General features: G+C 37.8%; 2 protein-coding genes across 3 annotated transcripts; one reads left to right on the plus strand and one right to left on the minus strand.

Annotated features, from left to right (window-relative positions):
* Position 1: 1 nt before the first annotated feature.
* On the plus strand, positions 2–8,958 carry LOC117287965 (nuclear envelope integral membrane protein 1a-like; the record flags this gene model as incomplete). Its single annotated transcript, XM_033768628.1, has 4 exons — positions 2–82; positions 1,088–1,431; positions 4,451–4,612; positions 6,452–8,958. Coding segments are annotated over 4 exons (729 nt in total), but the record flags the coding sequence as incomplete, so codon positions are not given.
* A 675-nt stretch (positions 8,959–9,633) lies between these two features.
* Positions 9,634–21,420, minus strand: LOC117287896 (endoplasmic reticulum membrane sensor NFE2L1-like). Of its 2 annotated transcripts, none has more exons than XM_033768501.1 (4): positions 21,226–21,420; positions 13,351–14,305; positions 12,855–13,001; positions 9,634–12,330 (listed from the first exon to the last, which is right to left on the minus strand). In XM_033768501.1, the coding sequence occupies exons 1-4, from the start codon at positions 21,352–21,354 to the stop codon at positions 11,669–11,671; spliced, it is 1,893 nt and encodes a 630-aa protein (XP_033624392.1). In that variant the 5' UTR covers positions 21,355–21,420; the 3' UTR covers positions 9,634–11,668. The 2 variants fall into 2 exon arrangements, with proteins under 2 accessions (XP_033624392.1, XP_033624391.1); XM_033768500.1 differs by lacking the exon at positions 21,226–21,420 and adding an exon at positions 15,832–16,870.
* Positions 21,421–22,907: the final 1,487 nt, after the last annotated feature.

The raw sequence follows: 22,907 nt of genomic DNA on the forward strand, positions 1-22,907 counted from the left end.
CCACTACTCAACAGGTGTAACTGTTGGGGTTTTAGCATCCCTACTGGTTCTTGTCTACATACTGAGTCGCTTTATCCCCAGGGTGAGTTCATGACTTGGATCATTTTTAACTTTTCAAAAGTTATTGTTTCTAACCTTTTTCTATACAAATGTTGAAATCACTTTAAATCCATTTTTACATTGTATGCACGATTTATAAAGGAAAACAAATGAATACAGTTTCCAATTGGATGCCGCAGTAGAGATGCTCCAACTTTACCAATGGGAGACTGTGAGATGCTCTTGGGGTCATTATTAAAGGAACACGGTGCCTTGGATCGGTCGAGTTGGTCTTTGAAAGGTGTTTGAAACCGTTTGTTATAAAATGCAGATGGTTAGAAACATATTTTAAAAGTAGAATACAATGATCCACATAAATTTGCCTTTAAATTGAAATGGCTTTCCTTTTACTTTGCGAACTAACACGGTCGACCATTTATGGGAGTCAAAAAATTTACTCCCATAAATGGCTGACCGTGTTAGTCTACGAGGTAAAAGGAAACCACGTAATTTCGAATGATACTTGTATGGATCATTGTATTCTGCTTTTAAAATATCTCTCTAATCTTATGCATTTTATAACAAACGGTTTCAAACACTTTTCAAAGACCAACTCGACCGATCCAAGGCAACGTGTTCCTTTAATGATGCAATTCTGAGCATGAACATGCTTCCGAGAGCAAAATAGATTTACCTGGTAAGTTGGCTGCCACCTAGCATTGCCAATTGCCTGACACACCAATGTGCCTTTAGACTTGTGGACAAGTCATTAATGGCCTGCCGCGGTGACATAGTCGAGTTGTGGCGGTGCTCTCGCGAGATCACTGCTCTCGCTCGAACTGCTGGTTGCCGACTTCTATGGGACCGTAGTGAGAACGCTATCACCGCCACAAGTCTAGTGTCTATAAGTCTAGGGTGCCTTGTTCTTGTTATATTTCTTTGAACTGTTACAATTCTTTGAACTGGAGTACGGACCCTATCCTTTGTAAAGATCTGGTTGAAAGTATTTGAACCTGCAGTTTGATTTTCATTTGTTTTTTTCCCACAGAAAACAGGCGCTGTCTCTCTTCTAGTTGGTGGCTGGGCTGTTTGTCTTTATCTTCTCCACTGGGTCTTTGACAATTTCCTCTCAATGCAGTACAAGAAGTACCTACTAGGTTACTTTGTGATTGCGACCGTCATCAGCTTTGCAGTGTGCTATTGGTACGGTCCGGTCACCAACAACCGGACAATGTACCTCATACAATTATTCCTTCAGTTGATAGGGTTGTTATGCATCTATAACGGATCGCAGCATGAAGGGTCGACGATGGTGATTATTGTTGTCATAGTAATGTTAAGATGGATACCATCTTGTGGGAGACCAGTCGGGCTGGTTGCTGCTGCACTTGGGTAAGTACTTTGTACTCTGTCATGTAGCTCATTCTTGTTTTAAAAGTAGAAATAGGTATTTGAAAATTATGAAAAGTTATTGTAAATAATTATTTGCAAAACCTGGCTTGTGCTGTGGTGCCCTGCTTAATACCTGGCTGTGAATGTACCCTAATTTTAAATACCCATGGTCAGAATACTACTTTCCTATGTGTGTGGTAATGCAAGGAAACTCTGCAAGAAGTAAACTTGAAGTCTTCTTGAATGAATTCATCTTTTAAAAGAAAGGTATCATCGCAAGCACACGTCGACATCTAGAAATTACCAACAAATAGTAATTGTACTCAGAGATCCGAGAACCTGTCCTTGCTACTTACATGTAGCTGTTTGACTCAGTACATGTACTTGGGTATCAGAATACTCAGTACTCAGACATTTTAACTTTGTACTTGAAGGGCCAAGTACTCAGACTTGAGTACTTGTAACTGGCCACCCTGGTATTTGGCAGTACTTGACAGTCACCCTTAAAGTACTTGACTACAATACTGCTCTGAATAAAAAAATATCAAAGTCATTTTTTTCGTTTAGCCTCTGAGAAAGACATTGCTAGGGTTGAAAGGTCAGGCCATTAATTTTTTTTTGCATTTATACCACAGGTCCTTCTGGTTGGCAAGGAGTTTGCAACAGCTAATTTTCTTTTTTTCCTTTTTGAACAACCTTCACAACTGGGGTTTGAGTCTCTCAGAAGTCTGCCTGGTATCATTTTGTAGGATTTGGTGTTGTTTGAGGATAATGCTGTGATGAACAGAAAATGCTATTGATATGAAATGACAAAAAATTGCTAATTATTGCAAATGTTTTCTTTCAGTAATCTTTATGACATCTGTGAGTTGCTGTATGGGTGTGCATTTGGTAAAAATATAAATGTTCACAGATTTGAGATGCTAATATTATCACTCCGGCATGCAACTATCCACCCTTTGAAGCCCCGTTCATACTTCCTGTGAATGCGAACGCGAACCAAACTTTGGTGGTGTAACAACCTGTACGCGATCCATTTCCAATTGTGACGCAATGAAATTCGCTTCGCACAAAGCATTCGCAGGAAGTATGAACCGTGCTTAAGTCATAGAAAACAAAGTTTTCTGTTGCGAAGTCAGTGTCCTTCTTTTACAGTAACTTTTCGTGTCAGCATGATTATAAAGTTTTGTGTTTTAGTTTGTTTTCCTTTTTAGCAGTCTAAGTCATCAATATAAAAAATATGAGAACAATGAATGGTGGAGGTTGTTTTGACTTAAAAGTTGTTTTCCTTTAAATATAAAATGACTTTTGTAAATCTTGCTTCCTCTGTGGGTTGGTTGTTAATAAGCTGTTGGTACTCTCACCAGTGATTGCTCTATAATATATGCCTTATTATATGTTTTAGTTTGTGTCCAGTATCGCTTTTCTTGGCTTGCACGTTCTCTTCATAGAGTGACCGGCTTTCACTGGACTTTCTTTGGCTCAATTCTAAAGGCCTGGTCGTGGTTTCCCTCCTGGTTTCTGATAGCCTTGACCCAAGGCTGTTGGCGTAGTGTGCCCCGGCCCGGCGCGGCACGATTCGGCAGTCTGCACGCCGTGCATACACGAACAACATACAGTACATTGTATGTACAGTACATTGTACAGCGAGAACAGTATGCACTGGGGGGTGCGCTGGCGAAATTCAGTGATGGGGACTGGGATTTTGCAGGTCGCGGCTGGCTGTAGCGCCTTGATCAAGGCTAGGTTTCTGATTTCTTTCCCATTGTTGTTGCTGTTTTTAAATGGTGTTATAATTATTGTTTAATTAGCATTCACTGGATACATGTATGTACATTGTTGTGTTCACATTGTCTCTGCTGCGCCTTGAACATCTGTAAAGATTGATTTGGCGCATTACAAATTAATACCTACAATTATTATTATTAATATATTCTGACACCCCTGTGTTTTTGTCAAGTTAAACTACATTTATATTAATGTAAATGACAGATAAAAGAGGTTGACAAAATTTAAATCAGGGTGTCCAAAAGACACACAGAAACCCCTTGGCTAACACTCTGCTTCCCATACATTTGTTGCTATAGAAAACTTAACATTAATATACAAAGTTTTGTTGTCGTAAGCCAGTGTCCTTTTTTTTACAGTAACATTTCATGTCTGCATGATTATAGCAGTTATGTGTAGTTCAGTGTATTTTCCCTATAGCAGCCTAGGTCAACATTATACAAAATATGAGAACAATATTTAAAGGGGTGGAGGTTTTCTTGACGTAGAAGTTGGTTTTCTTGATAAATTATCTTTTGCAAAACTTACTTGTAAGTCTGTGGGTTGTTGGTTGAAAAGAAACTTTTAGTACTCTCCCAGGTGACTGCTCTATGTCCCAACAATCAGAAAAAAACCTAATAGTTAACATGCTATGGTTAGGGTAAAGGTTAGGGTTAGGAAAATACCTAAGGGGTATCTGAGCATAGGAGTTTCACCCACTCCCCCTGGTCAGTGGTAGCGGGTTCATGTCCAGCTTTGTGGAATAAAACAGTTAGGCCTAATTTAATTCAGTATTGTGATTTCTCTACTTGTATACCATGTCTTATTTTTAATAGACCTTATGCATTGACGTCATCCAGCCGCCATCTTTGAGGTCAAACGGTGACGAAACAATCGAAACGCACATAGATTGGCCAATGACCTCAAAGCGAGGGCGCCGTACTGAAATGACGTCGTGTGCATAAGGTCTATGGAACCTCCTACGCTTAGTGCTATGTATTGTTATAAGTTGCATACCTCTAAAGCCACTTAAGTTCAAATAGAGTGTATAAATATCTTACCACTATAGGCCTACTTGTTAATATTCATGTTAGTCCATTTGGGCATTACAAGCTTTCCTTTGGCTTTTCTGCTTATTCTTCCATTTCATATTCTTCTATTACATTTATTCTCTGTTGGAATGGAAATAAATGTCTTGAAATGAAATGAAAATGATATTACAACTACAATTATGATATTTTTTCTCATACAGGTGGCAGCATCGTCCAGCTAAGATCAAACTATTAACGGAGGACGAGTACTATGAGCAAGGACGGATAGAGACAACGAAAGCACTGGACAGTCTGAAGGAGTATTGTAGAAGCCCAGAGTGCAATCAGTGGAAGATGATCGCTAACTTAGAATCACCTAAAAGGTTTGTATACAAGTTGTTGTTGCTGTTGTTGTTGTTGTTTCTTCTTCTTTTGTTTTCTTCTCCAATTGCATTGATTTAGTGTGAGTTGTTTAAAACATTAATTTCATGTTAAAAAAGGAGATTATTATCTCACATATTCTGTGGGATAAGTGAGCGAAAATACTTTTAAGAATAAACAAAATAGGACAGAGTTGAGGTTTGGGTTAATGTGAAAAGGGATTGAGGTAAGGGCTGGAGTTGAACTTTCAGGGCTAAGGTGTTGTGTGAGAAAATATCAAGTCTGTTCATCACCAACCTGGGCCCAATTTCATAGAACTGCTTTAAAAGCAGAAATTTTGCTTGACATCTTTCTGCTCGGCAGAAATGTACAAGATACCAGTCGCAAATTGTACACTTGACATTGTAGTTTGGCTGGTAATTTTATCTGTACTTTTTATGTGCTTTTAAATCAGCTCTATGAAATTGGGCCCTGGATGGCCTAAATATAATTGTAGACAAATGTTTATTTGGCATTGACCAGGGGTTGTGTAAAGATAGTGAAGTTGCACAAGAAAATTTACAAGGGGGTGACCTATGCATGGGTGACTTGCAAATGCAAGGGTGACCTGGAAATGCAAGGGTGACCTGGAAATGCAGTGGTGACTTAAAGAGGTATTGTATTACCTTCATTTTGAGGGGCGAGCCAGTCTGTATCAAATCCAACCACTTCAACTGTCCAAAGTGTTGCAAGTGAGACAGAGGTTTGGGTGGGGAAAACTAGCAAGGTAATTATTATCCATTAACTCAGTGTTGGCTAAACCGGCAAGGTGGAGGTGGTTGGGTCCGTGAGGAAGGGAGTGTCGTGGTAATGTATTAGTTCATACTAAACTTAGTAGATGATTGATTGGTTGTTTTAGATAACCTTCTCCAGTTTCTTTTTTATATTGAACCTTATCTTGAAAAGGCAAAGCAAAAGAAGGGAAAGTGGGCATTTTCCTTTCTGCCTTCAGAAGCAGCTTTTTCATACCTGTATCATGACTCAAGATGTTTAGAATTTCCTTTTTGGATCTTAACTCTTTCAGTGCCAAGGTCGTACATGTGTGATCTATTTTATGCATTCTGAAAGCGTCTTTATCGTTCGTCTTTATTTAAGGCGTGTCATGGCCGAGTGGTTAAGAGCACTGGATTCAAGCTCTGGAGTTTGACCAGCAGAGTATGGGTTCGAATCCCGGTCATGACACTTGGTAGTGCTTTCTGCTCTACCGGCCAGGCTTCGGACTGATGATACCCAACCCTACATCCGTATGGACTGTGAAAGGGGTAACCCTGTTTCAGCCCTAGGAGTAGGTGGCAACAGCCTCTGGACAAAAAAAATTGTAGCCCACACCTTGAAGTGGCCTTCAGGCCTTGTGTGTCTGGCGATGTGCATACAAAAACAAAAACAAAAACAAAACATGTATGATCCATTTTATGTGTTTCAAAAGTGCCTTTATTGTACATGCACGACCCTTTATAAACATGATAGTATGAAAGGGCAATACCACTCAAGAAAAACTATTAACTATGATATGTACCAAGGCATCACAAAGATACATTTTGTTGGGTGAGAAAGGCTGGTCATTTTATGTTAAAAAAAACCCAGAAAAGTGGGCACTGAAAGCTAAGAGTTATAATTTTACAAAAAATGTGAATAAAGTCGAACTTGCACACATTATGTCACACGTATTTTACACTTACTTGAAGAAATTGATCACAAGTCATTTTGTGAACTTTTTGTAGAAGTTTAAAGAAAAACTATTAAAAAAAATAATAAAAAAATTCTTAAAATTAATATCACTTTTGTTTGTAATTCTCTTTCAGGTTTGCCCAGTTTGTGATGGGTGATGAGGGTCATGTGACCCGAGGTGAGTTGTCAGCCTACGAGGATGACCTTTCACTCTTGACCCTTGACACCAGTGAAGAAGAGATTATAAGCAGTGACAGCGATATGGAAACAGATTGATCTTTAAAACCTCTAACACATTTTAACCGTTTTTATTAAAGTGTACTTATAAAGACTACTATTTATTCAAAACTTTCCATGAAAAGAGATATTTTTTTGGAGATCGTCCTTCATCAGATTAAAGACTAGTCCTAAATTTCTTTTTATATTTTGTCCCCTTTAGAGATTGAAAAGAAACAAATCTCTGACTTTCTTTTCAGACGTTTTTATATCATGCATTTGTAATTTGGTGTTAATGTTTGTTCTCATCTTAGTTGTAAGGTATCACTTCAATGATACTAGTGTAGACCACTGGGGCGCTGTTGATTACTCTGGTCGTGTGCTGCTTGTACGACTGCAGATGTCAACATTTTGAAAAAACGGAGTACAGTGCCCAACTTGGGCACACTAAGTAAAGTGTGTCTTATATTGGTGATGCTTTCCATACTTTAATCTGACTTCAAACTTTTGTATGTCTGCCTTTAATGAAAAAGATGCTGTTTTAAGAGTATCATGCTGTGTGAAACATTTCTCTAGTTCTAAGGATGCTATTTCCAAAACGCGTCTTGAAACTTAGTACTGGCAGGGGTTCCCAAAATCTCAAAAACTATCTTATCAACTTAAAATCCTAAAGTTTGGATCCTAGTTTTAGTCCCTTTTCGTCAGCTATGAATCTCTCGACCCCTGAAAGATGGACTCCTGTTTATTGCATGGTGTCTGTAGATTGTGTAGAATGCATCTACATTTGTACATGTACTTGACAGGGAAATAAACTCAGCCGTTGCACATTATGTTGATTTATGCATGTTCAATTATATTGCCTTAGTGTATGTATGATTGGAATAATGAATAAGTAACTGTAAAGCTCTCCATTCACCACATGAAATCATATTACAGTTTAGCGAAGTGCCTTTGTCATTTCAAACCATTATTGATTTTGAACACTCAAATCAATCGGAAGTTTTACCCTGTGTTTTGTTATACTATGCTGTTACATTGCCTTTCAGACTGTCAGGCCTTGGTGTAATGTTGGCTCATAATAAATTATGTTTTTGTATTTCCTTCTAATGTTAGACTTGTCGTTAAATGTCTGTTGCGGTGATAGCCGTTGACTCTCCCCGCGATTCCCGAGGTATTCTGCTACTGCTGTCGCGACTACGGTCCCATTTGATGGGGAGTAGAAGTCGACAACCAGCAGTTCGCGGGAGAGCAGTGATCTCGCTTAAGCACCGCCACAACTCGACTATCTCACTGTGTGGGACCATTAACAACTTGTCTACAAGTCTATTCTAATGTTAAAATAATCTACATTGGAACCCAGCAAGCCATTTGCAGAAATGTTCACGTTCATCGAATCCCTTAATTTTTATGGCGTCTCTTTGCAAACCTCAGTTGATTATACTCTCCACTATGCATACATTTTCTAATTCTACTGGTTATGGATTATAAATGTTAGTTGAGATGGGTTTAATTGAATTTGATGCAAAACAGAACTCATTAAAACAACAATTAAATGGCAGCTTTATTAAACTATAACTCTTTGTTCCTGTTCACAACTCGGCTCTTGCGGTATTCAAACCAATTGAAACTGTTCTTTACAAAGCCAAGTGCAAAATTGTTGATGTATGGAACTACGAGCAGCACTTGACTTTAAAGAGAACAATAAATACTTCTCATAAAAATTGTTTAGTTTTAAAAACCTCACAAAAGTTTACTGAACCTGAACTGTACTCTTGGTTCATTAGCAATAAGTATTCAACTTACATTGCTGTGTCTTGGGCCCAATTTCATAGAGCTGCTTAGAGCTAAGCATAATAACAACATGCTTACCAGATTGAGGTCACCAACTAAAATAGAAGTCCTCATGTACCATTTATGATTGGTATCCTGCTTCCTTTTGCTCAGCAGATGCAAGGTTTGCTGGCAGCTCTATGAATATGGGCCCTTGGTGCCTGCTAATCCGTAAGATGCGCTAAGCAGTATTTCTGCTAAACAGCTCTTAAAAATTTGGCTCTTATAATATGAAGACATTTTGGTATGATGAGGGGTCAACATCTCCACCATCGTTCTGCAAGGTGAACTTTCTCTGTTTTACAAATAATTTGTTGTATGAACTGTCTCAAACAAATCATGTAATTGACCATTATCAAGGGGTGGCCGTTCACGATTAACCCATTCAAATCAACAATGGAGCCAAATCGAGGCTGCAACTAGGAATAATAGACTGTTCACTTTCTGATATGAGGAGAAGCCGTGTTCATTGTTATTATTTTGCAAAGTGGCAACTTGAAGGTCTGGGGAGTTGTTTTAGAAAAACTAATGAGAGTTTACTATGTCTTGAATGTGTGTTTATCATTTTGTAACAATTTGTACAGTTTTAAAAATAAAGTTTATACAAGAAATTGAAGTTTCATTAAGCCTGTTGCTTTCAATTGAGGTTCCTTTCACTGTACATACATGTGTACAAGTTTGCATAATTTTTTTTAACTGACTGGCTTTCAAATTTCAAATACATGTATATTCTTTGCCCTGGAACTATTAAAACAAATTCATATGAAAATGTTTAATTTCTTGATGTAAACCATACAGGTAGGATGAATAAACTAAGCAAAACAACACCAATTATAAGTTTCAAGGGGCATCAAGGAAGGGCAAGGAAGGGCAACGCAGCAATCGCCGGATTCACAGTATAGTCCTTTTAAAATATTGTTTTTGCGCCATTGCTATTTTAAGTTTGTGGATAAAGTTGCTTTACGTTTGTTGCAGTGCATGCTCGCACATGATTATACTGCTCTCGCGATATTGATGGCTCTTGTCTACAGTAATGCTCCCATTTAAACAGAGTCGTAGTCGCAAGAGCATTAGTCATGCACGCTAAAGTAGTCTTATGTCAACCTAACTCAAGTCAGTTGCATCAATTTGTGAAAACTAGTTTTCAATTTCCCTTTCTACTAATAGTGTTCAAAGTTTAATTTGAAAAACAAAATCTAAAACAGATTAAAAACTACTTTAAACAGAGAACAAACAACTAAAATAAATCACTCAGAACTGTTTCCTTTTTTTGTGAAAAAGCATCATATTCATATTTTAATTAACAACTTGTCAAAGAACAAACAATTGTTACAAGTTTAATAATTTTAATAACGGACTTCAACCATTCAGGAATGCCATCTGTAGCGTCCCAGTTTCCTCTCCAAAACTTATGTTAATAGACTATAATTTTGTTAAATCTCAGTTAATTGAGGCAAGGCAAACACACTATCACTTTACGTTTAAATTCTCCATTCCATAAACACAAATAAGGACATAAACTAATTACAAACCATACAACCATCTGTTCTCGAATTCATGAAGCTGCTTTACTACAAAAAGTAGCCAAGAACAAAATTAAGCTTGCCAGAATAGTGTTACCAGTAAAAAAAGACACTTATCATCTGAGACTGGTATCCTGTTTTTTGTTGCTTAAGCAGCTCTATGAAAATTTGTCTTATTTTTGCATAAACCCATACTTTGGTTTAACTGGTACCCAGTAGTGAAATTAAGATCTTGGTTCGTGCACATAATACAAGTGAAAGTGTTACCAGCATATTGTGTTTGAAAAGCCCTCAAATGTAACGCACTGAGGAAGTGTTTTATTCATTAGGAAGAGGTCATTAAAAAATGTCCTACAAATTAAAATAGTCTTCAATCTACATTTGTGTAACATTTTTACAGTGTGTACACTTATTATACACTACAGTTTTAAACTTGTCAAACTGTTTGTCTATAGTGAAATGGAGTAGTCGTGCAATTGACATCTTTACCCAACACCCAGTGTGTGATCGATGATTGATACATGATTAAGGAGACAGTTAAAACAGCTGGAAATTAAATTTTTTGCCTGTCAGTTTGAAACAACTTTTTGAGATGACTTTATTCATCTGCAGCCCTGCGAATTTTTGAACTATTTTTTTATGTTGTCTTGTATTTTGACTTGTTCTAGGTTACACGGGTTCAGTGCAAAATGCCATTTAATTGTTCATTGCACAACTTTCAACGTTTTACAATCTGTTAACCAAGTTTCTGTTCCTTACTAAGATCACCTGCTTTATTCTACTGGTGATTTTCAGACTTTTAAATCCATCAAAAACTTCTCCAAAAGTTTTATAACATTTTCAAACATATCCAAGTAAGTTTTTCGAGGACGAGCTTGCCAAAAACATTGCGGAAATTATCAACAGTCAATACACTTTGAGTAAAACAGTAAACACAAACGCTAGCTAGACAAACGGCTTATTAATGTAGATCGATTTCCATTTGATTAGTAAAGAGGCTGAACAATAAGCACAAGTTGATAAAGGCTTTCGACAAGAATCAAAAGGCCCACTAAAAAAACATTTGATACAATAACATTTCAAAGCCGTTCACCACAATTTTCAAGTGTTCTCAGGTTTTATAACTTCCTGCTTTAGAAAACACCCCCAAAGAACAAACAAAGAGACGCTTAAATTTTATAATACCTTTGAAAAATGATTTTGCCCCACCTTTTAATTTTTTTCAAAACATGAAGAATGCTTTGGAACAAATTCAAAAATGCTTGAAACCCAAAACAGTACATGTGGAGGTAGTGGGGCTTACTCAACCAAAATGTTTTAACTTTTTACATATTTACACTTTTGTTTTTGAATTATTTACAAACTATGCACATATTTACATTATATTTTTTTCATATTTTCTCTGTACAAGGAATAATTGTTGAGTTGAAATGAGGTTACAAAAGAGTGAAAGAAAGATTAAGCGGAGAGAAATTGAATGTATTGTTTTTGATGTTCATTTCAACCCACTGGTATTCCGTTTAAAAAAGATGAACATGTGCAACAAAGTGATTGTCTTAAATGTGCTCTCCAAAATGTATAGTTTTTATACAATGTCTGCAACCTGCAACATGTATGTTTAACAATTCTTCATTTTCACCCCCTGCAACCATAACAAACAGAAATTTAATTTCAGAATAAAATAGACATAAATTAAAAAGCATACAGTCTGACTGATTAAGAGCCACAGTAAAAGTGAAAAATTTACGTAAGTAAGAACACATGTTGTGTTTTGTTAAGAGTCTATTTTTCAGTTTTCTTATCCTTATCGGGGGTTGTGCCATTTCTAGGTACAAGAAACATGCTTCCATCTGGCATCTGTTGCAGAGTGAACTCATTAGGGTCTACCGGATCTCCGTGTTCATCACACATGTTCTCAAAGACATCACGGTAGAGTTGTTCATAACGGGACTGCATCTCGGAAGTGTCCTTGTCAATTTGGTCTCGCTCCTCCACCAGTTTTTCCTTCTCATCCTTCAAGTTGTCGATGTCTACCTCTACAGAGACCAGCGCGTTGATCTTCCTCTTGCGGCAGTTTTGCGCAGCGACCTTGTTCTTTCCACGACGACGGATATCTCGGATCAGGGTCAACTGAGCATCGTTAAGGTCGTACTTCTTAAGAAGGTCATTGAAGGCATCTACCGGCAGACCGATGATTTTGTCGATTGGCACTGGGACTTTGAGAGACCGGGCGCGCTTCTCGTCGCGAGATAACTTCACCATGTTGAGCTTGTCGATGCGTGATGAGCTGTTTTTGCTGTGGTTGCTGCTGCGGTTTCCATTGGAGGAGCTCGAAGATGAAGCATACGTGTGATTATGTTTGACGTTCTCAGACTTTGAAGACTGGCTGTTGTAGCTGCTAAACGAACTACCGCTATCGCTGTCACCCCCACAGCTTGATCCACCTGCACAAGACAAAACCACAGAGTAATAATTATTGTTAGTCAATGAAATTTCAAAAGTCAACTCTGAAAGCACTTCAAAGTTCAAAGCTAAATGTCAACAACTTTGGTTATGACTGAAGTTGGTATTTCCTTGTACCACGTACAACAATTTTTATTTTTAGGGCTTCATACGTAATTTGAACTATATTATTATAATCATGGCTAATTTTAACAAACTCATCAAATTAGGAAGCGATTCCTTAACTACATTTTAAGAAAAAAAATCCCAACTTTGTTTGATTTTTCTAAAAATAAGAATAGAAGTCTATCAAATGCATTGGAAACAGGAAATCTTTCAGTAGAATCTCCAAGGTCTATTTCATAAGTCTATTTCATTTTATAGTTCATTTGTTCCTCTTCAAGGGTGTGTTTTGCACAATTGCAAAGGGGTAGAAACCAGAAGTTAAAAAGAAAGGAAAAGGGTAGAAAAAAGAGCTGGGTATTGGGGGGGGGGGGAGGGGGATTTTAACTTGAGATTGCCTTACCTCTTTGCCTATGGTATCCGTAGCCACCCGATGACCCGTTCAGACCATGGCCATCTAGGCTTGCATTGTAACCTGTAGCCCCTTCAAGACCATCTTCACTTGTATGGTATGGAGAACTTCCTTCACTCATGTCTTCAAATCCAGAACCTGTGAAATACAAGATATATGTACATCATCAATTCCAATTCTTGGAAAAAATGAAAAAAAGAAAATCAAGATGAATTTACTTTGTATAATTATTTGTGACTTGATAACAAGCCAGAGGAATGTCCGGGTGTCTTTTGGACACCCTCTTTTATCTGTCATTTACATGAAAATGAGTTGCAAGGGAACAATTTGGAAACCCCCTGTTTTTAAAATTCAAGCAAATTTGGACACCAAATCCTGGCTTCCGCTTAAGTACCTTGGTTTTTTTTATCATTGACAATTTTACGTTTGAACCTCCAAAGAGTTAACAAATTGTGTTGAAATTAATGCAAATGGATGAAATACTTACAAGATCCTTCAAAAGACGCGTTTGAGTTGGTCTCTCCAAAAGCCTGCATCACATTGTGGATCTGTTCATCGAAGTCAAGGTCCATGGGGTCCACTTCGTCAACGTTGGACGAACTGAGCAGCTCCATTAACAGTGAACTGTTGTCAGGGGTTTCTGTTGGAATTGGGTGAGGAGTTTCCAAGGCGGGAGCTGGGAGTCGAAGTTGCTGCTCTGGGAGTAGAAAGCTACTTAGATTCAGACTCTGTTGAGTGCCGTTAATTAATCCTGTTGGTGACCCTGAGCTGAGACTGAGATCGGCAAAGTTCGATAGAGGTGAGAACACTTCTGGTGGCGGGGGAAACTCATTCAGTCTTTGTGGATCAATGGGAACTATATTTCTGGGTGTGGTCACCGTTGCATTTTGAAGATTGACATTTCCGTTTGTGGTGGCGTTAATGGCAAAGGCATTCTGGGTGTTGTTCTGCGTTTGGGTGATGTTAACGTCGATTATACCTTGGTACGGCATCCCTGGTAGCTCTTGAAGTTGACTCGTGAGTTCTGGAATTGAGGCCAAGTCTTGCCATCTTTGTTCTTGCTCGCGTGGGCTGAGCGAGTGATGCGGAGGTTGGTATTGCTCATCTACGGGCGTTGTGGCTGTCGGTAGGTATTCATCTTCAAGAAGCTGTAGGCAATCTTCCAGGGAGATGTTACCATCGGGTTGGACCGGTACCTGAGGAAGAGTCGGCGGGGATGTCTGTTGAGGAACAATGTTCATCCCTGGTGGGTTTGGTACGTACTCTCCAGTCTCCCCGTCAATGTTGTAACCAAAGTGCTCCCATGTTGATTGCTGGGACTTCAGTTTGTCGGGGTGCTCCCCCTTCTCAAGTAGTAGTTCTTCCTTCAGAGCATAGGACTCGTCTCGGGAGATACCCATGTCAATGTCCTGCCTCCAGAGCGTCTCAATGAGGTCCATATCCTGCATTCAAGAGAAAGATAAGAAAATAAACATGAGTTTTGCTATCGTAATAAATTCAAGATAGGTAAATTTGCAGTGATCATGGCAATAAACGCAATACAAACGGTGAGAAAAATATTTAAGGCAGCCACCTCGGACCAACATGCTGCTGCGTTCAGCGACAACCTTCAACTGACAACTTTACTCTAAAGCAAGTTGTTCTGAGCCCCTAGTCAGAGTGTAAATACCAATGAGAAACTTTGTAAAAATTTCACAGGCTTGAATGGTTCAATTACTCCCAACAATTAAAACTACTTGATAAGTACAAATACGGAAATCCAAGGGAACAGTACAAAGCAATTGAGGCCAAGGCAACCATGAAGTAACTGCCAAGTACTTTTGTGTAAGTAGTGTTTGCTCCAAGTCCTTGATATAACAATAAAGGAAAGAAACATATGACCTCCTTATGAAGGTTTCTATGGTCAACTATAGTTGTATATTAACACAGAAATTATTACTTTTAAAAGGCAACCATGCGTCAATCTCTCCACTGTGAACTGTCCAGCCCTTTTCCTTAAGTAAATATTAATATTGTCCAAAATCCATATGGCCTAGGTCAAAGTTCAATTTAGGGATTAGGTGTTTATCTAGCCTAACACCTAGAAACCCTCAATTCAGACTTTGGCATGTTAACTGCAAAGGTGTAATTTATGTTGAAATGACAGTCAGCTGGAAGGATTTTCTATCACTGAGTAATATCTAAAAATAGAGATTTGTTAAAAATGCATTTACAACAACACTATAAGAAACACAGCGGAGAGCAGAAGTGTAGGAAAAGAAAGGAAGTTTGCAATTTGTACTAAATTACACAACAGCGCCCCTGAAAAAAAATAAAAATAAAGCAAGTCTGTTTTTTTTCTGAACATAAAACACAAGGCAAAGTAAAAAGATAAACTTGTTGGCATCCCTTCCAGCTTCCATTTTTGGGCCGTATGGATTTAATTAAAATGTTTAACGATGATAAAAAAAATAAGACTTTGCACATTATTTATTCTTGTGTAATAAACCAAATAACCAGGGGGTCTGTACTTTTTGTTTTGACATTTGCATATTCGTAGTAGAAAATGATTCATACACTAGTACGAAAATGCAAATTAATGTCAAAATTAAAATAAATGAGTAAAGAGCCCCAGTTTTTGTAAAAGTGTGCTCAAAAGGGTTCAAACACTGAAATCAAAAATACTATTAAAAAAAATGCGTCTGGCGTTGTGTGTATAACATTGTGAAAAAAACAATGGTTTTTAAAATCAATAATGGTTTTTAAAAAAAAATAAAAATAAATGGCGATCATTTTGAAAATAAATACTCTTCCTTTTCTTTTTTACTAGGGCTAGGCCTTACTTAGGCTGTTTATCTATTGCTGACTGTTTATCTACTGCGGCTAATGCATGCTAGGGGCCTCCTATAGCCGCAGCCGTTAATTCAGACTTGGCTTATATTTTCATGGTTTTCCTTGGATAGTTTGTAATTTATTTCTACGTGTTTACCTCAGGGCTTAAATCAGTATTGGTTTGCGTAACAGTGCCATCAACGGAATTAGGGACAGGCCCAATAGCCCCAGTTCCCTCTGAAGCTTCTCCGTTGTTGTTGTTTTCATCGTTGTTGTTATTATTATTCGGAGCTGATGCCAAATTAGCGAAAGGCAAAGAGCGGACATTGTTTGGCTCGAGCCTATCCAGAAGCCATGTTGAGATATCTCGGTACCCTTGGCTGATGGGGTACTGATCTTGATCCGTGGACAGCGTATGAAGCTCTCGAAAGGCAGACTGGGCCCTAAGGTCGTAGTCAAGATTTTTAAAATTTACATAGTTCCCATCGTAAGAGTTGTAGAAATTGTGGAATTGTGTCTCTGTCAGGGCTGCGCTTTGTCCAAGTAAAATGTCATGAATCTCAGGCAATTGAGTTCCAAGTCCACCTTGAAGTTGTAGCTGCATAAACTCATCCCAATCTACTCGAAGAAGGCTCAAAATGACAGCAATGGTCAGAAATGGATCTCTCCATGGTTTTTTCCTAAGCATGATGACTGATTTTCAGAGGACAATATTGAAAATAAAACCAAATTAAATCGCCACCGTTCAGGATGTATTAAACCGAAATGTTAAGTAAACAAAGAACATATAACCAGCAACTATGTCCCATCCGGCTTTGTTTCCTTTTGTATGGCTGAGTTCGGCGGATCACGCGACTTCCATACCACCAGAATGAGAATGATTCCAACTGCCGTTTACACAAAGCAAAACACCGTCACAAGAAGAGAGCCGTTTCACGGTCACAATTCGAGAAAAACACCGGTGTTAGGGCCTACGTCGAGTCTGCTTGGCGTCAAAAACAAGTCTTTTTCCTCCACAAAAATTCACCAAAGATGACAATTTAAACGCTGCTAAATATCTGGGGTAACTCTACAGTTACGTGAACGTGATTGTACGAGTAAACAAAGTGCTAAGCCAAGGTAGAAATCTGTTTTCTTCCGTTGTTCGCATAGATACACGTCTCCTACACACACGGCAGACAAAGCGAAAAACAGGAGTGTCGAACAAGGTCGTCTGAGGATATTTTTAGATTATGATGTAATTGGCCTGCGCATGCGCGTTGATACAGCCAGGAAGTTTCTAGAACCGCGACCCCGAGTGACGTAAATGCAAATGAGCACGCGCTAGGCAGTAACTACTTTTTCAATGGGGAAATACTTAGTGCCAATATTTGTTTGTGTTCGTTTCAAAGCAACTTGTGTTGAAGATGAAAGGGGATTTAACAAAAGCAAATACGCACACTGCATTCCCAGAACAGGGCATGAATTATTCCGGAACGGTTATTGTGATAGAGCATGCAGCCGGACACGAAACCTTTTTTCGGGGCTGCATGGGTCTTTCATATGCCTTTTTACCAACCCCGCCCAGTTTGAATATCCAAGCAATGCTTAGCACAGAAAATAACACTTAGCAAAAAAGATATCTAACCACGGTATCGCAATAATAACTATCATATCACGATAATTGCAATGCGATTAGATTGCACTAAATCTGCACATTTTTTAATGGCCAGAGAATTAGAAAAAAAAGGAGTACAAAATTTGCAGTGGGCCTCGTCTCTACGGCCGTTTCTAACCTGAACAATGGTCTAACTCTTAAATTAAATTCGGCTCAAATCTTCAATTTGCTTGATGAATTGAAACATGAACGACCTTTAAACATGGTGTATACAAACCGTTATTTTTGTCAATGACCAGATTTTAAAATTGCCAGTGTTGGCATGGCATAGCCACGAGCTAACACGCACTGGGGGCGGGGCGTAAAATACCCGCGTAATCACCTGATAATGAGACATCGCAGTCATGTCCGTCCCATGTGACTGGATGTTTGTTTGCAAACCAAAACGTAAAACTAGACAGGTACATTGTAGGCCTACTTGTACATCAAAGTGTACATTCTTTGCGTAGACGCTTACCTGTAACCTGTACACAGCATTAACAGTTGATATGTCAATGTTAAAATAGAGGGGTGTAGTTGATGGTTCAGGATTCCAAACAACTCTAAAAGTTGGTAACTTACAATATAGGGCCTAAATGTCAAGGTAATTTATATGTTTAGATTTTCTATAAATAGACGACACTCTTTTATTGCTCTTGAAACATACCATTTTTGGCAACATTCTTTATTCTTTCCACAACAAGGAAGTTCCGCAAGGCCTGTGATTTTCCTTTGATTTTAATGACGTACATCACACGGCGCGCATGAAATGACTAACCGGGTCACAGTTTGATCATATTTGGAAGTTGTTGAATGGCGGAATATCCCCAAGTTTTAACCGATTAAAGGCACCGGACACCTTTGGTACTAATTGTCAAAGACCTGTTTCTCTGGGTGTCCTCCATCACATTGCATAGGAAAATCGTGAAAAAGTTGACTCAATTATTAAATTGCAAGAAAACATGAAAGAACAAAACCCTTGAGGCAGAAAATAATTGTGTGCTTATTAAAGATGTCCAATAAAAGGCTTCAGGCCTGATGCTTTTAATATTTGAGTGAGACATTTTATCACAAATACGTTACTTCAGAGGCAGCCGTTTCTAACACTGTTTAATACTAGCTAGTACACAACAACCCTCCATTGCTCGTTACCAAGTAATTTTGTATGCTTTATTTTATTAGTTTTTAATAGTAACTACCAAAAGTGTCCAGTGCCTTGAAAGGCTCTATACTTTATAAAACTGTGTGTTTCCAAAACAATACAAGTGAGCGTTTTGATCCACTGAGTCACTTAGAATGTTATTTTTAAAACAATGAACCGAGTTGATGTTCAGGCTAGATGCCCTTTGATTGATGTTGGTTTTAGTTTTTAAGGAAGATATTTCATCCAAATTGATTTGTATAAAACCTCAATGTACCTTTTCACAAAGAGTATTACGTCAAGGGTTTCATATCCCGAAGTATTTTTATGAACAAAACTGTAGGCCCCACACGTTTCATTGTTTACAACAATTAAATATATGAACAACAAAATGCTATTGTAGAAATCACAACCAAAATTAAATATAAAAAGTCACTTCGTGTTATCCATACCCAATGAATAAAGAATAACATTGGTTCGGATTTTTAATGAACAATAATACATGCAGTCTATTGATTTATCAATCGCAAATTTTTCTATTTTTGTCTCATCTGATTTGTGCAGATAAATCCTACCTCCATTGGTAAAACGTCTTTGAATAACTTTCAAGTACAATAATATTGATGTTACATTGAGTATGGCTATGTTTTCAGTTATGAGAACAACTTTTATAACTACTTGATGGTGAAAAGCATTGGTAGAAACTGCAAGAGCTGCTAAACCAATAAGTGCCACATCATCAACTTTCTTGTCATGGACACATACTGAAGGCAATCTCGTCACTTGGCCTTTGACCTCCATCAAGTTTTGTGGTGACCTCGGAGGGTCACACAGAAAATTTTCTTGAACTTTCATTATGACAAGAATTTGTAGCATAGTGATAGCTCAAGTCAATTTAATCTGTTGGAATTGTCCTTGCAACGATCACAACTAGTCTGGGGCCCAATTTCATAAAGCCTGTGAGCATTAAAAAATGCTAAGCACAGAAAAATCCTGCTTAATAACAGAACTGGTTTCCAGCCAAAATTCCATAATGTTTACTATTGTTGCAACTGGTGCTCCACTCATTTGTATGCTAAGCAGAGAAATTTTCTAAGCAGAATTTGCTAAGCAGCATTTGGTTGCCACCTGAAAGCATTGAAGCAAGCCAATAGCAACATACATATCCATAATCTCAGCCAACCATTTGAACATCAGCCTACTCTATGGTAATTGGTAAGCTCAATCAAAGTATAGAAATAATAATAACAGAACATTTTTAATAAGGCCCTAGAAGTAACTTAAGGTATTGTCAAATTGTTGGGAAAGCAAGCATGATTCTGAACATGTGTGTGTTTTGAGTTTCTGCTGGAAGAGAGTGATGTTGTTCATTTTCCCGAAGTCTTCAGGAAGTGAATTTCAGAGTCTTGGTGCTATATTTACCCATGGGAGGGATGGGGAGCAAAGATATATGAGGATGTTTGCACACTTTGGTTGCAAGCATTCTCATGTTTGTCCCCCACATTCTTCTAGGCTCCGCCCACAAAGTGAAAGTAACAGACAAAGTTCTTGGTCCTTTCCTTGTATCAAATAACTGGACACGTCACAAAAAGGTAATAGAATGTCAAATTCAAGCGCCAACTTAGAAGCGAAGTGTTTGATCATCTAAGATGTTAGATTCAGCATCTTTTCCCACAAAACAAGAATGTGTTCTAAGAAACACAAGTTGGAAGGATGGAGTATGGAGGATGGAGGAGAAAATGCATATATCAACTTATTATTGATTCTTCTGATAATTTATGAACCGTTGTTATGGAGATAGGTGGATGCTGCTGTTTTCAAACTTTTATTAGACAGATAATGATGCACCAAGTCAAGTTTGAGGGAACTTGATCAGTCTTCTAAGATTCTAAGTTGGGTACAAAATGAGGCAAACTTTTCTGTAAAATATTGTTACTTGTTTTTTTGCAAGTTTAGTGTTGACAGGATTTTTTAAAAAGATAAATGAATTCAAACACTTGCTACTAAGGAGGTGACTTTCAAAAGTGACCTTGAAAAGTGGGGGTTCGATATTTTTATTTTATAAGGTAAATTCTCACCAAAAGTGGTCTGAAATAAATTATTGATGGAGTTATTCAAATTTATCTCTTAATCTGATAACAAGCAATTTGGGACAGATTAACTAGCATAGTTTGTGTTGGCTTGAACTTTGATGCAGATAATTCTGATCACAATTTATTTTTAGTGTTCCCTGTATTTTTACAATTACAGACTGCTGTTGCTGTTCTCTACACAAATACCATATAATAACAACTAAGCAATAACATGAACTGCCAATAATATGGCGATCTGGAAACTACTCACAGTAAATCTGTAAAATACACCTGTGTAAAATTAGACCATCTAATTAATTGATTATTCAGAGACACAACATACACCTGCACACCATGGAGGTAGAATTCATGCCTGCACTATGACTATGGTGTTGCCAAACGGTCCACGTCCAATAATGGTCACTCCATTTTGTTCTGGTAGAGGAGCTACCGGGGATCGGTATTCTATGAACAGAATATAACTTATATTCATTGAGCGAGTTATAACTCTATTTCTACCTCCATGCTAATAATAATATCATAAGTTTACGTGTGAGACTGTGTAGTGTAGTTCACGTACTATTACTACTAGACGTCCGTAGGAGTTCCGCTCAAGTTCCCATTGACTTCAATCACATGATACAAATCGATAACATTCAACGGAACAACTTGACAATCCCCCGTCACAAACACAAACCTTACCTTCTCATTGACTAAATCCGATTCCTCTCCAACTTCCATTTTGTCTGTCATTATGGATTGTGTCTGTAATACAACGTCCATGGTGTGTAGTTTGTGCTTAAAATCTGTAATGTGTTCGTTATCAACCATGTATGTTGTGTTGCGACCAGCCGGCCCTTGCGAATGCTATGTTTAACTGCTATAGTTATATTTCGTAGTAATAACAAGATACCATTCGCTATATGCTTATGGAGCCTTCAGCCGGCCTTTCCAGGTCACAATATTATAATATCCAATCCACATAAGCCACGCCCCTAAACCCTCTATCAACAATCTAAATTAGGTATCGCAGCCTGGTACCTTAGAAAAAAGACTGGTTCGGGTCGCAGCATGCAACCATGCAGCAAGTAAATGCTGTACTCTGACCCCGTTTACGATAACGATACCGGAATGGGTATTGAATTAAATACCCTAATGAATAATTCATAAGCTTGGTGGTATTTTGTCCCGCCTTTACGGACGTTACATCATTTGCTTGAACGACTATTGGCCGAAAAGTAGAAAGGCTTTCTGAAAATAGAGATGACTTCATTAAAAATTGTGTACATAGTAAATGTAATGTACATTACGTGATACATAATGTACATTTACATGTACAGTACAAATTTTACCATACATTATTGTATTATGTACATGTGTGTGTACATGAAGCTGTAAGGTATGTACATATACATACGTGTGCAATGTGTACATGCACTTTCTGTATGCCACCAACCACCTGACAGCGCAGAGTTTGTTGGTCGATTTTTAGTCACTAAAGTTTTGCTCAAAACGCTGCCATGACGTACAAAAAAGGTACAGGTTTGAATATTTCTGCCTGTAAGGCGTTCAACGTTTGTTTTACTATTAACTATTATAGTGCGCTAAAAAAAGTAACTACGACTAATAAATGCTTTTTGTTGAAGGCATGATCACAATGTTTTATGTACAAGTTGCAACATTCCTAAAGCCAATTATTTTATCTTTATTTGAAAGATATAGCTATTACCTTAAATATTTAGATTACTATTAATGCTTTGCAAGTCATTCTTGATTTTAAGATAATGAACATCAGTATAAAAATCACTGTGCAAACACTTTGATTAGATTTTACAAACTCACAGATTATTCTTTGCAGAATGGTTTTACAACATATGTCTTGGTTTAGTAAGCATACCAATTCATGTTTTTTTTTCCCAAGAGTGTGGTTCTTGGTTCAAAAAGTCACCAACAAAAACAACACAGTGACGTTATAGTAGCCCATCGCGGAATTCCCACAGACAGAATTCCTGCCCGGACTGATAGCACATCCCCGGGAAACTGATGATAACAAAACTACTAATATGGTCTGTGTCATTAGTGCTGATTGTTTTGTTCTGACGTAAAAGTTTATTGTACCTGACCCCTGAAAGTTGTTTTGAAACTGTCGGTTTTAAAAGTGTATTCCAACCATCAGATAATGCAAGTGTGAAATAAAAACATACGATAGTTTTACTTGTAAAAATGGCAGGTTCCTCACGGACTGTGATTTTTGTGTCAAAGTTTTCGTCAGGCACATCTACCTCAATGTTACTATTAAGCTTCAGAAGGCACGAGGGTTGCTATGTTGCAAAATGTTTGTGAGAAAACGTTAGTCTCATCATTTCATGCATTAATAATTAAAC

The sequence above is a fragment of the Asterias rubens genome, chromosome 3 (assembly GCF_902459465.1).
Source record: "Asterias rubens chromosome 3, eAstRub1.3, whole genome shotgun sequence".
NCBI classification, from domain to species: domain Eukaryota; kingdom Metazoa; phylum Echinodermata; class Asteroidea; order Forcipulatida; family Asteriidae; genus Asterias; species Asterias rubens.